Source organism: Mustela nivalis, assembly GCF_964662115.1.
Source record: "Mustela nivalis genome assembly, chromosome: 7".
NCBI lineage: Eukaryota > Metazoa > Chordata > Mammalia > Carnivora > Mustelidae > Mustela > Mustela nivalis.
The window spans coordinates 116,351,061-116,366,487 of NC_139026.1; the positions used below are offsets into that span (position 1 = coordinate 116,351,061).

The 15,427-nt window shown below is 41.5% G+C and overlaps 1 protein-coding gene across 5 annotated transcripts in view; it reads right to left on the minus strand.

Annotated features, from left to right (window-relative positions):
• The window catches only part of CCNY (cyclin Y), a 305,603-nt gene that overhangs the window by 67,733 nt on the left and 222,443 nt on the right, over window positions 1-15,427 (minus strand). For all 5 annotated transcript variants that reach the window (XM_082739759.1, XM_082739760.1, XM_082739756.1 and 2 more), the window contains one exon: window positions 10,713-10,787. In XM_082739759.1, the coding sequence (XP_082595885.1) occupies window positions 10,713-10,779 (67 nt within the window). In that variant the 5' untranslated portion in view covers window positions 10,780-10,787. The remainder of the gene's footprint in view (window positions 1-10,712; window positions 10,788-15,427) is intronic.

Consider the following 15,427-nt stretch of genomic DNA (forward strand, 5'->3'; position numbering starts at 1 on the left):
TTCCACCCCAGAATAAGGACTGCACTTACTGAGAGCCTCTGTTGTCTTAGATTCTGCACCCAGAGCTCTGACAGATTACAGAGCAGGTCTTCCTGACAACGTCATGAGGAGGCACTAACTCTAGTCTACTGTGGTTCAGGAACACCATGCAAATCAGGTGGAATCATATAGACTGTGAGGGATGCAGGCTCAAAGCTCCATCAGGTTGATTCCGGAAGGGTGTGCTTTAAAGCCTCTGCCTTCGGCAGGGTCCTGGGATCAAGACCTGAATCGGGCTCTCTGGTCAGCGGGGAGCCTGCTTCCCCTTCTCTCTCTGCCTGCCTCTCTGCCTGCTTGTGATCTCTCTGTCAAATAAATAAGTAAGATAAAAAAAAAAAAAAAAAATACATGACTATCTTCAGGAAATCTTTCCAAGGCATTAGTTGTTCTTACATGGTGACTGACTCAGACTTCTCAATGAAATTCAGTTGCCTCCCTGATGTCGCAGAGGAGCTGACCACAGACATCAACCATGTAAGGTAGGCTATAGACATGAGACACTATGAAAAGTAGAAGGGAGACTGAAAGTCCTCACAGTTTAAAAAGGGGACTTGAAAGAAGCTGTAGAAAAGTAAGTTTATCATTCCAACTACCAAACCAGAGGGTGCTAGCGAACAGCAGAACACGGCTGTGGTGGAGAGGACAGAAAGCCCTGCCCTCACCTGTCCCCCAACTCCCAGCGGGGGGTGGAGAGGTGGGGGGGTGAATGACTACCCCAAGCCTTGCCTCTGGGTTTCTGCTCACTGAGCAGTTTTCTGACAACTGAAACTGGGAAAGCATAGGTCAAGAGAGACAACAGAATGCAAGACACATTGAGGAAAAACTGATATGCTGGGTCTCAATTGATTTCAGTAGAGTCTATACTGTGCAAGCAGCTTCATCTAGACTAGAAGGCTCAAGAGATCAGACACTGGGGCAAGGCAATGCTTCCAAGAAAAGTGGGCCACAGAGGCCAAAAAAGACCTCCCTGGACCATTTAATTTACAGGGCTTAGCATGGCCAAGAAACCCTGCAACACCCCGCCTTGTGCAGCTCAATAGATGACTGCAGAGACAGGAGAGCTGTCCTGAGGGTGGGATGGCCACATCAAGTTCAGACCTGGGAGCAGGAAGTCCAAATACACTGCCCAGGCCTCAAAAACCTACATCCCTACATTGCAGAATAAACTAGAAAGCCACCTTGTCAGAAAGACTGTCACAATGCCCTAGCATGTCTGCCCAGGAGTGACTCCCTGCCTTCACTCTTTTATTATTTCATTCATTCAATCCATTTTCTTTTTAAGTTTCTAAGATGTGCTAGCCTCTGTGCTTGGTACAGAGAATGCAAAATGAGGGAAACCGTCCCTATATAAAGCAACATGGAATTTAGTGGCTACATTCACCCACTATTCCTTTACTTACAAACCATAAAAAAATGAACTACACAAGGGGTATATACAAACTGCATTGAATTTAATGCCACTGATTTTATTCTATTTGCCCACTTAGGAAGGAAAAAAAAGCCGCCAATTAAATGCTGGGAAGCCATTGCCTGTCTTGATTTCAGAGATATTATAGGTGGGGAACAGTCTATCAGAATGGATGAAATGTGGGGAATCAGGGGGAGTACCACCTAAGAGGCAGACTTTGGGCTGGCACGGGCAAGAAGGAAGAGCACTGAGGATAAGGATGGTGCATCAGCTGCAGTGTGACAAAGCAGAGGCCTGGCCTTTCAGGACTGGAAGCAACTCAGGACTGTGGGAGCACACAGCAGAGGCAGGGGAGGACTGGCAGGGAAGGCTTAGAAAGGGTCCAAGGGAATGGCTGCACGCCACGCCTAGGGCTCACTGTCCCTTATGGGTAAGCGGAAACCACTGAAGAAGGACAGTTTGAGCAGGAGGGGCGCTAGTCGACTTGTGTTTCAGAATGTTCCTTCTGGTAGCAAAGTGGAGGAAAAGTGAGAACAGGGTAGGAAGCAGGAGGGTAGGAAAGGACCTGTGGTCACAGACCAATTGAGGGAATATGAGCTGAGAGTCATGACACCAGAGGAAGGGATACCAAGCATATAGGGGAGAGATGGGACCTAAGTAATCACAGGACTCCTGGGCTGCTGGCCGGGGACCCAGAAATCCTTAAAATACGGGATGAGGAAGTAGACAGGAAAGGAAAGATGGCAGCTTCCAATTTAGACATAACAGTCCTGAGGGATTAGTGGGACTGCCAGAGGGAATGTCTCTCAGGCAATGGGAGATATGCATCTGCAATACCTAACCACAGTGCAAAGGCAGGGGCTTCTCCTTGCCTTGGCTTCTCCTTGCCTGAGGTCCTGGGGCGGAATGGCTCAGGGGAGTCCCAGGTGTCAGTGCTAAGGGACTCAAGTACCTGCTAACAGGTACAAGAGCAGAGACTGTGGGCACGGACTGACTACTTACTGTGTGTAAGGTTAAAACATCTCCCTATTGCCTCACGACAATGATCTACTAATATGACACTTATGATCACTGTCCATTTACAGGAAATTATGACCCAGGAGATCACATAACTATAAAGCTAACTAATAGCACTCAAGAGCCTTAGGTCAGTCCCAGAGCCCTGGCTACCAAACTAGAGACCAAAGAATGATTCCCTTGCAAGAAGGGGTTCACCACAGGCTAAAGATAATCACAGTCAGCCTACTTATGAACTGACCTTCCACTACTCTGGACTTCTGATATTTCTTGGGCATCTACCCCCTCAGACCAGAAGGAAAAGATAAGGTAAGGCAATCCTAGTTTTCATCATTCTTTCCCTCAAAATGATCTTGTCAACAGATAATTCAGAACTGGATTAGAGCAGCAGTCTTGAAAGTGGGTTTCAAAGAACTCTTGAACATGGCTGAGGTGTGAGGCAGTGGCTCCATGAATGCCTTTTCCTTCACAGTTACCTTTCTCCCACTTCTCAGAAAAAGGCATGCCAACCCACCCGTGGACATGCATGAGCCTGACATGAAAGACCTATCCCAGGGCACCATATGGACAAAACAGACCCGATGGGTGAGGCTGCTGCCTTTATTCCAGGTTTTATAACCTGCAGCACAGCCTGGAATCTGCCATGTCCTGTGGCCATTTCTACCAGGGGCACAGTGAGGACTTCTGGCTCTCACTCTATAGCTATCATACACGGCTGACAGTATCTACTAGCACCATGCCTCCTCAGTGCTTAGACCCCGTCAAGAAGACAGGCTCTGAGGGAGAGACCCAGGGGAGCACAGGGATGAGCATAAAGGTACAGCAAACAGCTGGCAAGGCAAACACTTCGTCCTACCTGGCTGGCCATCTGTCGTGATCATAGAGTGAAGGTGGTCACGCGCATGACACATGACATGAACTGAAAAGAAATAAAATCAGACCACTTCTGATAGAAAGTGAGTCTGATTTGACTGACTGGCTTGACAAATGATGGCTAGCTTTGCCATCAAGGTCACATGAAGGACATACAACATTTTGACAAAAATATATTTAAATCAAAAGAGAAGCTAAAAAAAAAACAATAGTTTGGAGGGAAAAGGACAGCTGGGAAATCTTTCATTCCACATATATTAGAGTTCCATGCATAGAGATGTAAATGTGAGAAAGGCATGCAATAAATTAAAACCATAAAGTGAAGAGCACTCCTTCTTTCGAGGGGTATAACAGAATGCAATGGGGTCAAAGGAATCAGGCAAGGTGTTCTGAAATGAATCACAGATTTGTTTTCCCAAGGCTCCTGAATGCACCAAGTTCAACCCGGTGCCACCAAATGGAAATGCTGTTCTTTAACAGCAGATATAATTAAAAGTCATTTGTATATCTGGTAAAGTCTTTTTGGTATATTTCCCAGAAACTATAGAAGTGAGAAGCTTCTCTCGGGGTGAGAAGCTCTTTTGCAAATCAAAGGATTCCAATTCCTTTCTGTCAACAAAGCAGAAGTAGGACAAGAATGAATTGTAGCTCATCATTAGGGAATGGTTTTGGATGATAAATCCATTGGAGATTTTTTGACGTACGAATCAGATGAAATAGAATTTAGTGATATTACTATAATAAATCTCCTATTCCCATGTAGGTAGCTATACGAACAAAGTTCCTCAGCATTTACATTTATAAAAACAAGGAATTTGATGTTGACTAGCACCTCATTCCAGTAACATGTAATATTCGGCCATAGAAGCATCTCAGTAAGAAATGTTTTTCTAAAAATTACTCCACTTCTCTGTTGACTAATTATCCATTAAAATCTTAATGTTTGTGTTGTTTTGATCAACTGAGGGTTAATGATAATAATAATGATTTATCAATCCAGAATTTACTTTTTATAATGGTATGAATATAAAAATTAAAGATAAATTATAGATTTATAATTGTAAGAAATAAAAATTAAATTAAACTTAGATCCATATTTTCATAAAATGGAAGGACGATGGTGTGACAAAATGACTTAGAAATATATTACATTAGGATAAAATTCTATAAGAAAATGACATGGAAATACAAGTTCAAGATGAAAAAGAAATCATATGAAATTTCCAACTGTTAAAAATGAGTTGTTCATACATTTTTAAATGATTCATGGTGGATTACTAAATCACTAAGATATTGAGATAATATTTGAAACATCTTTTTCAAGATGGATAGTTTCATTTTTAAATGTCCATATTTAAAATACATCAAAAACTACATCTTTTGATAAGTGAAAAATTTTTATAGTCAACATAAAAATGCTCAAAGGAGTTCATAGTTTTCTAAATTATTTTCTATGGTATGTAAGTAAAGAAGAAAAAGAATGAAAACCACTGGTGTAAGAGCTTTGAGGTTCTATGGATTCTTCCATATCTAATAGTAAAAATATTCTCTAAGGAACCTGATAGACTGTAAGGGAGATGCACAGAGTGATAGTGACATGGAGAAAAGGGCACGACAGAGCACAGTGCATACAAAGGTGATAAAGACAGCCGGGGACATGTAGGAAAGGGGATGACAGAAAGGTCATGGGAACACTCGGAAGAGATTCCTGGCAGGGCACAGGGATCAGCTGCTTCTAAATGCCAGATAAAAAGAGTACAAAACGGTTGGTCCCCTCGTGATAGATAAGTTCAACACTGCCCAGGAACAAAAACATGACCTGAACAAAGGAAGGCCACAAAACATTTTTTTCAATTTCAGTATTTCTGAAAGAATGTGCAAAGAAAACGAAGGATCATATTTTTATTTCTGAATTTCAACACTTCTGCTTTGGCTTTAAGTCACTCAAGAGACATTGGTTTTCATTCCTTTAATTATTTCAAGAAATTCTTGAACACACAGATTACACATACACACACACACACAAACACAGACACTTAAGTTCTTATTTTTGTCCAAATTCTTTTTTAAGATAAAGAACGTCTAAAAACCATACCAGTTAAAAAAGATGTGGTTTGGCTGCTTTCTCCTACTACTTAAGAGTAGGCTCTCATGTCTTCGAAAACAATGAATTAAAATAGTATAGAAAAGGAAAAAACACTAGGAACTATAATTCTTCTCCACAAGCCAAAATGATAGCACGAAAAGCCAAGGCAGGCTAAGCAAACTAATTTCTCTCTCACCTGGCAACCCCACCCAGTCCTGAAAGGAACCTTTGGTCCCTTCTTTGTTGAGTGGCTCTCAAACAAAGATTCTGCAGTTGCATCCCACTTGTGTGAAGAAGAGACTGAGAGAGCAGTCAGTCTGGCTTTGGACAGAATATCCCTAACTTCAGCCAGCTGGCACAGTTCTAATTAGGCAAGCACTCTATTATCATTCTGTTATGGTAAAGTTTCCAGTCTCCTTCTGAACACTGAGAAAAAGGATCCAAGGACATCCTAAATCTCTGACATCAGAGGGAAAAGGAACTTAGTAGGTTCTAATTTAACTCCTAATGACTTAATATAGGTATCAGCTAGAGCAGAATAACGAACAGTTGGCCCATGGGGAGCATAGCAGATAGTGTGTATTCATCACACCATCGAGTGCTGGAGAAGGAAAGAGGATGGCGGGTCTGCAGCGTGGAAAGGGGCAAAGGCCAAAGAGCACATGGCTGTGGCCCCAGGCAGGAGCTGCCCTCATAGAGAACTGCCACCACCCCACAAACAGCCTCCTACCCACAAACCTAGTGCAAACTACTGAAGGAGTCCATCACCCTGAGAAGAGAGGGGAGATCACCAAATTTGAAAGAAAGAAATCTAAAAGGTGCTGTGTGCCTTATAATCTGGGATTAGAACATTTCTTCCAAAAATTGAAATTAAATAGAATAATTTAATTTAATTATGGGAGGGACCCACAATTTTGGACTGCTCTAATTCTCTTAGACATATGGTCTTATAATGAAAATTTAAGTCTGTGGAAGCAAAGAATGATCACAAGTAAATCAAAAATGTCTCGTGGCTTTGTCATTTTTTTTCCTTCTTTCAATCACCTAAGTTAAATATCCTCGGTGCCAGACAGAGCAAGGCACAGGAGATACTGAGATCCATGACCACTTGCTCTCTAGGAGCTAGTTGTCAACACAGACAAGAAAATAGTTCTAAATACCACAATATAGGGCGCCTGGGTGGCTCAGTGGGTTAAAGCCTCTGCCTTCCGCTCAGGTCATGATCTCAGGGTTCTGGGATCGAGTCCCGCCCGCATCGGGCTCTCTACTCAGCAGCGAGCCTGCTTCCTCCTCTCTCTCTCTCTGCCTTCCTCTCTGCCTACTTGTCATCTCTCTCTGTCAAATAAATAAATAAAATCTGAAAATAAATAAATAAATAAATAAATAAATAAATAAATGCCACAATACAGCTCAGACCATGAAGAGCGGAAACCCACCAAAGGCCCAGTTAACCCAGCCTGAGGGATGAGGAGAGGTGATAGCTGAAATGAGGCTTAGAGACTGGAGGAATGAGCTGTGTTGAAGACAGAAGGGGAAACGCAGGTCAGTGCAAAGGCACAGGAGGCCACGTGGCACACCAGGGGAACTGTAAGGGATTCTGTACCATGGAAGCCCGGAGATGCAAAAGAAGAAAGTGGGCTGAGAAGGAAGGCAGAGGATGCATCACGAGGGCCTTGTCTATTATCACATAAAAATGTTCGAAGGATGGTGATTCACAGACCTGTACCCCTGGGGATAAAAATATATGTTTATAAAAAATAAAAAATTAAAAAAAAAATGTTCGAAGGAGTTCATAGTTTTCGAAGAAGAAATCATATGACATTTCCAACTGGCAGCTGAAATTTAATTCTAAGGCAACTGGAGAGCCATTAAAAAAGTTGAAGCAAGCAAGTGACATAGTCAGATCTGATTTACAGAAAGTCTTTTCACCTAGCAAGAGCAGAGCCATAGGACGGGAAAGAGATATAGTCACAGGTGGGTCCACAGGCTGCTGCAGTAATCCAATGGGGAAAACAGGAGTCTCAGCTAAGGCGGCAGCAACGGGAATGGTAAAGAGGAGGCGGATTCAGGGGACAGTTATGAGGCAGAAACTAGCACACCTTTGATCACTTGGCTGTAGTGATATGCCAGGAAGTGCTCCACAGCTGCCTTTTAAAAAGGAAAAAGAAAAAAGAAAGAAAAAAGCCCTGATTTGTAGCATTTGTCAATTTCTACAGGGTAAAATTCCCTTTGTGACTGTTCTCGAACTCCCAAAGTGGTGTCACTGAACTTGGAACTGGGCAGAAATGTGCACCATCAGCTGCTGCGAGTCAGTGTGAGTGAGCTCCAGCACTACCACCAGCACAGGAGAATTGGGACAAGGGATGAGTCAAGGAAAAGTCAAGCCTCCCCTGCTCTGGGGACCTGGGTAGAACAGGAAACGCAGGGCACTACCTGTAGTTACTAAGTCCTGACTGGGACATACTGAGTTAGAAGAAGATATCAAGATGTCCAGCAGGCAGATGGATATAAGGGATCTGAACACTGCAGAGAAAAACCCGACTAGAGATCATTATTGAAACGAACATTGTGAGAAACTGTGTGTAAACCCAGAAGATAAGAGGATAAAGCACAGAACCCTATAAAACACCAACATTACGGAGATGAATGGAGAACTTGATCAAAGATGCCTGAGTAGGACCTTTAAAAAAAGGGAGGGTTTCTCAGGACCAATTCCCTAAATATTTCCCTGACTGATAATCAATTCACCAAAGAATTAACTTAGTAAAGTTATCAAGTGTACCTATTTTTTAAACCTATTTTTTAAATTATTTATATAGCAATTGTTCATTAGAGGGACTTGCTTTCCTCAAATTGGCCTGTCTGAATATAAAATTCCAGAAGAGGAGTTTTAAGGAGCAAGGAACAGTCAGTGGCTGTAAATGCCATACGAGAGCTCAAGAGCTAAGAGAAACAAAGATGTCCCTCATGCTCCAGAGAAAAGTGGTGGTGGGAAGATGCTAGTGGACAAGTGAATGGAAAGAGAAATTGAGATGGTAAAGAAACTCCCACTGAACAGAGGAGAGAAGAAAACCTCAGGGAGAGGCTATTGATTATCTTTCCTTTTTTTATATTTCTTGTGTAACTCAAAAAGGTTTACATGTTGAATGGGAAGATCCAGCATTTGGGGAAAAATTGAAGGATTAAACAGAAGGGTGAGAAGAATCAATACTTGGGGCGCCTGGGTGGCTCAGTGGGTTAAGCCGCTGCCTTCGGCTCAGGTCATGATCTCAGGGTCCTGGGATTGAGTCCCGCATCGGGCTCTCTGCTCAGCAGGGAGCCTGCTTCCCTCTCTCTGCCTGCCTTTCTGCCTGCTTGTCATCTCTCTCTGTCAAATAAATAAATAAAATCTTTAAAAGAAAAAAAAAAAAAAAAAAAAGAAGAATCAATACTCTAATGTTCCAGAAGAGGAAGCAGGAAATAAAATTTGTAGTAAAGGTAAAGGGGAAAGATACACTTCCCTAACTCATTTGTGGAGCAATCCTTCTGTTAGCTCAGAAAATGGCTGAGTTTCATTTTACCAAGACAAACAAGGTACGTGTCATCTACTTAGAGGCCCTTCTGCAATTCCATCTGATTCAAGTTAGAAAATTTCCTGAATGAGGAGTGCCTGGGTTAAGCCTCTGCCTTTGGCTCAGGTCATGATCTCAGGGTCTTGGGATCGTGCCCCACATCGGGCTCTCTGTTTCCAAGCATTTAAAAAAAAAAAAAAAAAAAGGAAAGGAAAGAAAAGAAAAGAAAATTTCCTGAATGATATTGGTCTATACCCTGAAGTCACAAGAAACAGGAACCAAACCTGAAAGTATGCCAATCTTGCATCAAGTGCAAAATTTAATTGTTTTATATTCTCCTTGTTCCAAACCCTCCTGCCTTCTATCACTGCCCTTCCCTTACAATATCCTACCTCTCCCAGTGACTTCCCACTTTACCAGGCCAAGAAATACGTATCCTGTTTTGTTTTTACCTGATATATTTAAAACTTATTTTTAAAGTATTTGATGCCTATAACGATTTGTTTTTATGCTTGGAAACACTGACTGACTTTTATAAATGCACCAGATTCTTTCAGATCAAGTCAGTGGCTGCTTAAGTAATGATCATCAATATCACTTTAACATGTCAAAACTGTCACCTAACCATTACTGGAAAGTTATCAGTTCTTATAAATGAAGTCTGTCTTATAAATGTTTGATTATTTTCTAGTCAAATTAGGATGTTCTCTAAAGGAGGGCTTAGTGATTTGCCAGACCTGTCAGGGATTGAATTACACAGGACTCCAGCACTGTAATGTAATATCCTGGTCACTTCATGGTCATTTAACAAATTTCTCTGGCTACCGTTTTATAGGAAACCAACTGAGAAGATTCATGTTCATTATACTGTATAACTTTTATCTGTCCTTTGTAGCCAAAGGCCAGGGAACAGTGAGATAAGCTAGGGGCTGAAAAGAGAGAAAAACGTTTAACAGAATTTCCACACATACTCCTGGGACAAACACAAAGACTGCAGAATAATCTGGGTAGTAGAAGTTTGGCAAAAAAGAAAGCATTTACCCTTAGTGTACAGGTTTAACTCAGCTCTCAAATGGCACAACAGACATAACAGGGATTTTATTTTATTTTATTCAAGGATTACATTTTGCTTTCTTCTACAAACTATCTAAAAAAACAAACACTTCTGATCTTTAGAGATTTATGCAAGTATCAGTTCTTAAGAGAAAATGTCTGACTGCTGTAAAAACTGGTAGTATAGAATACATACAGAAATAATCCAGCTGACGAGCAAAATGAGGATAATAGCTGCTTCAAGAAAGAAAATTCTAGGAGCACCTGGGTGGCTCAGTCCATTAAGCATCGGCTTTCAGCTCAGGTCAGGATCCCAGGGTCCTGGGATCAAAACCCACATCCAGTTCCCTGCTCAGCTTGCAGAGGTGGGAGGGAAGCCTGCTGCTCCCCTCCTTGTGCGCTCACACTCTCTCAGATAAATAAATAAAATCTGAAAGAAAGAACAGCGAGGAGGGAGGGAGAGGGAGGAAGGAAGGGAGGGAAAGGAAGGAAGGAAGTTCTAAAAACATAACTTACTACGTACAAAGGAAAGAAACCTCCAGAGAACACCATCCAGCAATACACTTGAGGGGCTACTAAAGGGGATTCTACTTTTACCTCAAGAATCACAACTAGTGGAAAGTCAAGACTTAGGTTACCAACATGAGCCTTTTGTTTTAAGAACACAAATAAATTAGTAACCTACCGTCCGTCTGAGATTTACTGAGGAATATTGTGCTGGCCCGAGGATGGTCTGAAGGATTGAATTCCATGTTCAAATCTTTAAAGAAAGAAAAAGAAAACACATAAATATTGATTTGATAACTCAGGGGAGTCAAGATTAATTTTCAGGTTTTTTAACTGATAATACATTCAAGGATTCTGGCAAAAACCTAAGTTATTATGTTAATACATTCTAGGTTCAATTGAGAACACTGCTATTTAGAAACTTGAGAAAGTCACCCATAAAAATTAGACACTTGGTGGAAGATCTGTTGGCCTCAAATTCCATTTTCTTTTTAAAATCCTACTCTGCACCCAGGATACTACAAAATAGCAAGATAGAGTATAACCTCAATTAAAGGGAATTAGGTGCTACAACCGACTCATCTAAAAATCTACCATTATTTAAGCAGTATTTCCTTGTTAAAGGTGATTAAAATAGAGTATCTCAGCCAAATCTGCATTCACAAACTACTTGATTTAAAACTGTTATTTTCTAAAAAAGCACAATTTATCCTTCAGAGCAAAGACCACAGATTGGCCAACGGTGGGGATAATCTCAGGCCATGGATATGTTTTGTTTGAGCCACAGACAAACACATAATGATTTTTATATTTCAAACATATAACACAGAGACAAAAATCTATTTCCAACTTCTCTTTCCACTGGGTTCCCATCCCAGTGGTCACAATGGGCTGAATACAGCAGCTGCTGGCCCCTCCGGGTGAGACCTAAGATTCCAGTGCTCAGCGGTCAACCCTCTCGCCTCCGTGACATCCATCAGGTACTGCTCCTCACTCTCAGACCTTCCCACCACCCCATGGGCATTTGGTTTTGTAATCCCTGCCTCCAAACAATCTCCAAGAGCTAGAGGCTTGTCAGTAAAGTATAAACAATTTAGAATCCCATCATAGAAGTTTTTCCAGCTTAAAAAAAAAAAAAAATGATTTCAAGGGGAGGGAAAAAATAGTTAAGCAAAACAAAAGATTTCAATTAGGGGAGGGAAAAGAAAACCAAAATTACTAGAAAGTCAGAATGGTCTTCAAATCAGCTTCCAGCATCAGAACAAAGACTATTTTGAGTTCATTTCAATAAATTTGCAAAGAAACCTACTCAAGGCCAATAAAAATAGATGGTATCTATCCTTAGCTTTCATAGCTAATTAAGTCAAAAATAAAAGAAAAAAGGATGGTCATATACCCGTGGGAAGCAACACCTAACCACTTATCCACAGAGACTCACCTCAACAAACCTTTGAAGTAAAGCAATCTTCCCTACATCAGCCAATGGCTTATTGGACTACAGCTCCTGACCTCACCCTGGGTGCCTGATTTAAACAATGCATTCTTGAATCTTAAATGCTATTTCAATTATCTGGTCCTTCTTCTGTGACAACTATTAAAATCATATCTACAGTATAGCCGTTTCACAGCTAAAAGCTATGGAAGGAGAAAGCCAAAAAAGACAATTGTTCACACTTGCTTCAATTGGAACTAGATAAAATTTGGCCAGAAATCTGGTGAAAATGAGTCTTTATTACGGGGTTTCCTGCTCAAATAGGATTTTGTTATGAAAAAGTCAGAGGCGCTTGGGTGGCTCAGTTGGTTAAGCAGCTGCCTTTGGCTCAGGTCATGACCCCAGGGATAGAGTTCCATATTGGGCTCCCTGCTTAGTGGGGAGTCTGCTTTCTCCTCTGCCTCTCCCCCTGCTCATGCTCTCTCCCTCTCTTTCAAATAAATAAAGTCTTTATTTAAAAAGTTAATAAATAAATTTTTTTAAAAAGGTCAAGTAACAAATATGTTACTCAATTATTTTTTTGAGAACTCCAGCATATGAAAACTGAAGGCATATATGTAATCCCAACCACGATGGATGCTGTTAACTTCCAAAATCTTAACTTACGGTCCCCATAGAAGTATTGACTGAAAAACAAGGTGCTGCAGTGTCCCATGCTGATGGTAGAGTAACAGAAACTCAACGCCCTAGCCTTGGACAGTGTCAGCACTGCATCTATTTTGAACTCATCCACCAGACCAGTTTTGAGGGATTTGTTTGCAGGGCTAGGGTGGGCAGAAGACTGTCAAGTGACAGATTTTAACCTAGACATTTGAAAAATACACAGGCAGGCCACCCTATGCAGCCTCACTTTATCATTAAAAAGTTCACTAGGGGTTTGTAAAACACCACAAACAGAAAGTGTAGTTTTTCTCTTTCAAGACAAAAGTGGTGCCCAAGTAACACAAAACTGCCACTTCTTAGGGAATTAAGATCCTGCTGCTTTAAATTTAAGAAATGTCCTGGAGGACAATCCCTAGAGATAAGGATTCTATACTATAATGGTCACAAACCCTAGAAATGGCTAAGAATGGAGACATTCACAGATTCTGAGAGAAGGCTGCCGATAACAGGGCATTTGTTATGGTAACTAATGGTGTGCCTAGATGGGAGAATGCTATGCCACCATAAAACACTTACGCGAACCACACTACTCACCGTGAGCACAGCCTCATGTAAGGAATTGTTGAATCACTATGTTTCCACCTGAAACTAGTCTAACACTGCATGTCAACTATACTTCAATAAAAATACTTCATATAATTTTTTAAATGTGAAGAATATTTTAGTCACATGGAAATAGTAATACCATATGTCATTAGGTAAAGAAAGCAGCATGGTATCATTTGGGGGGGGGGGGTATATGCACAGGCATAGTATACATATTAAAAGAATATACACTAACACTTGGTTACCTTTGAATAATGCAAGGGAGACACTTTTTCTTTTCCATGTTTTCTAAGTTTCTGCATTGAGCATATTTTCATCTGTTTAACTTTCATCATTTCAAACATTAATGTTTTAAAACAATTTGTGATAAATGATGTAAGACTTTGTTATCCACTAGGTGGCTGGACATTATTTCTCCAGCACACATGGATTTTCCCAGGAGATGCCCTGAGCAATTTGGGCTGTGGCTGTCGCATTCTCCTTCCCACAAGTCCGGGGAGCCTTGTGCAAAGCCACCAAGCTGAGTCGCCCCACCAGCACTGGCCACATGCTATAGGAACTCGTGATAAAAGACACTGTGCTGTGAGGGACGAGGGACCCCCCCCCTCCCGGGGAGGAGCCTCTGTCCTGCCCGCAGCCGCCCTGTTAGTACACTGCACACGTCCTAGTCTAAGCTGAGCGGGGCCATGGGGGAGGACAACCACTTGCTCTCCTGTGCAGAGGTTAAGGGTCTAGCTGCGTGATAATAGAACGTGAACCAGAATTCTGGTCTCCATCTGAAATCTAGACTCCAAAGTTTTTCCCATTACCCCTACTAGGCCCCGACCTTGCCTCAGATCCTGACTGCCCTAGAAGGACAGGAGCTCAAAAGAGAAAGGAGGCAAAAGCCAACACAGAGGAAAATCCAGAAGCCTCTAAAGCTGGGTTCACATAATCTTTCTTAAGTTCTCCCTGGAATTTAAATTTTGGGATCTAGATCCTGAAGGAGATAACCAGGAAGTTTATACAAAGAAAAATCAAGGCTATCTCTGCTTCTAAAGAGTACATGTAACACTGCTGAGGAACACAGACTAATTTTTATCATCAAACATGCCCAGAGGTTAACACATTCGAGCTCAACACTTTCATGAGTTGCCAGGGCATTACTCAGAAAAAAAGCATCTAACAACATGCTGGTTTGCACTTTCTGCAATCCTAACCCAGATCCATATTCCATAACCACAGAGTGGAAAGTAATAAAACTCTTGCCAACTGTAGGTCAATGGGCTAACTTTGCATAGGGCAAGTATGAAAGCCCCACTTCTATTAACTATTCATGTGAAGGTGGGCCAACCTCAGCACCTGGTTTACCTAGCACTGATTTACATATGCACAAGAGCAGAATACAAAGGTATAAGGAACTGCCAGGTGTTTCCTACACAGAAGAGCCCCAGATCTTGAAGAGAAATATGGCAATTACAGTGCTTTGGCAAGGGAATACCAACTTTTCAGGGAACAAAAAATGAGAAAAGGCAGCATTCTCACAAGCCAAGCAGAATAAACCTGCCATATCACTCAAACTTACACTCTGAACTCAAGCATGACAAAACTGCTACTTTAGCCATAAAGAAAAAAATCCCCACACTATAGAAAGTTAGGAAAAATGATATCCCAGATGTGAATGAGCTGGAACACATATGGAAGAGTGTAATGATTTCAGTTCAGCTCAGTGATGTTTTTTCTTTATTTTCCTTTTAAAAGATTTATTTATTTATTTTGAGAGAGCGAGCTCTCGAACAAGGGGAAGGGCAGAGGGTGAAGGAGAGAAAGAATCTCAAGCAGACTCCCTGTGGAAAGTGGAGCCCCACAAGGGCTTCATCTCACAACACTGAGATAACTTGAGCCAAAATCAAGAGTCAGAAGCTTTACTGAATGAGCCACCCAGGCACCTCTCAGTGATGTTTCTGAGTGTCAAAAATTAAAGGAAGAAAGTCATGAAATAACAAGGTTAAGATCAGAGATGACAGATGAAATAAACCTCACTGCTAAGGAATGCTACCCATTGTGAAGTCAGTTCTGACAGTATACTACCTATTTTAAAGTCATAAACACTAATTGTTCCCATAATCCTCCTCCAATTCACCACCATGACAAACACTCCTCACCCTCCCCTACCCCACTCTTAGAAACCCACAAGCCCTAGCTTTGCCATC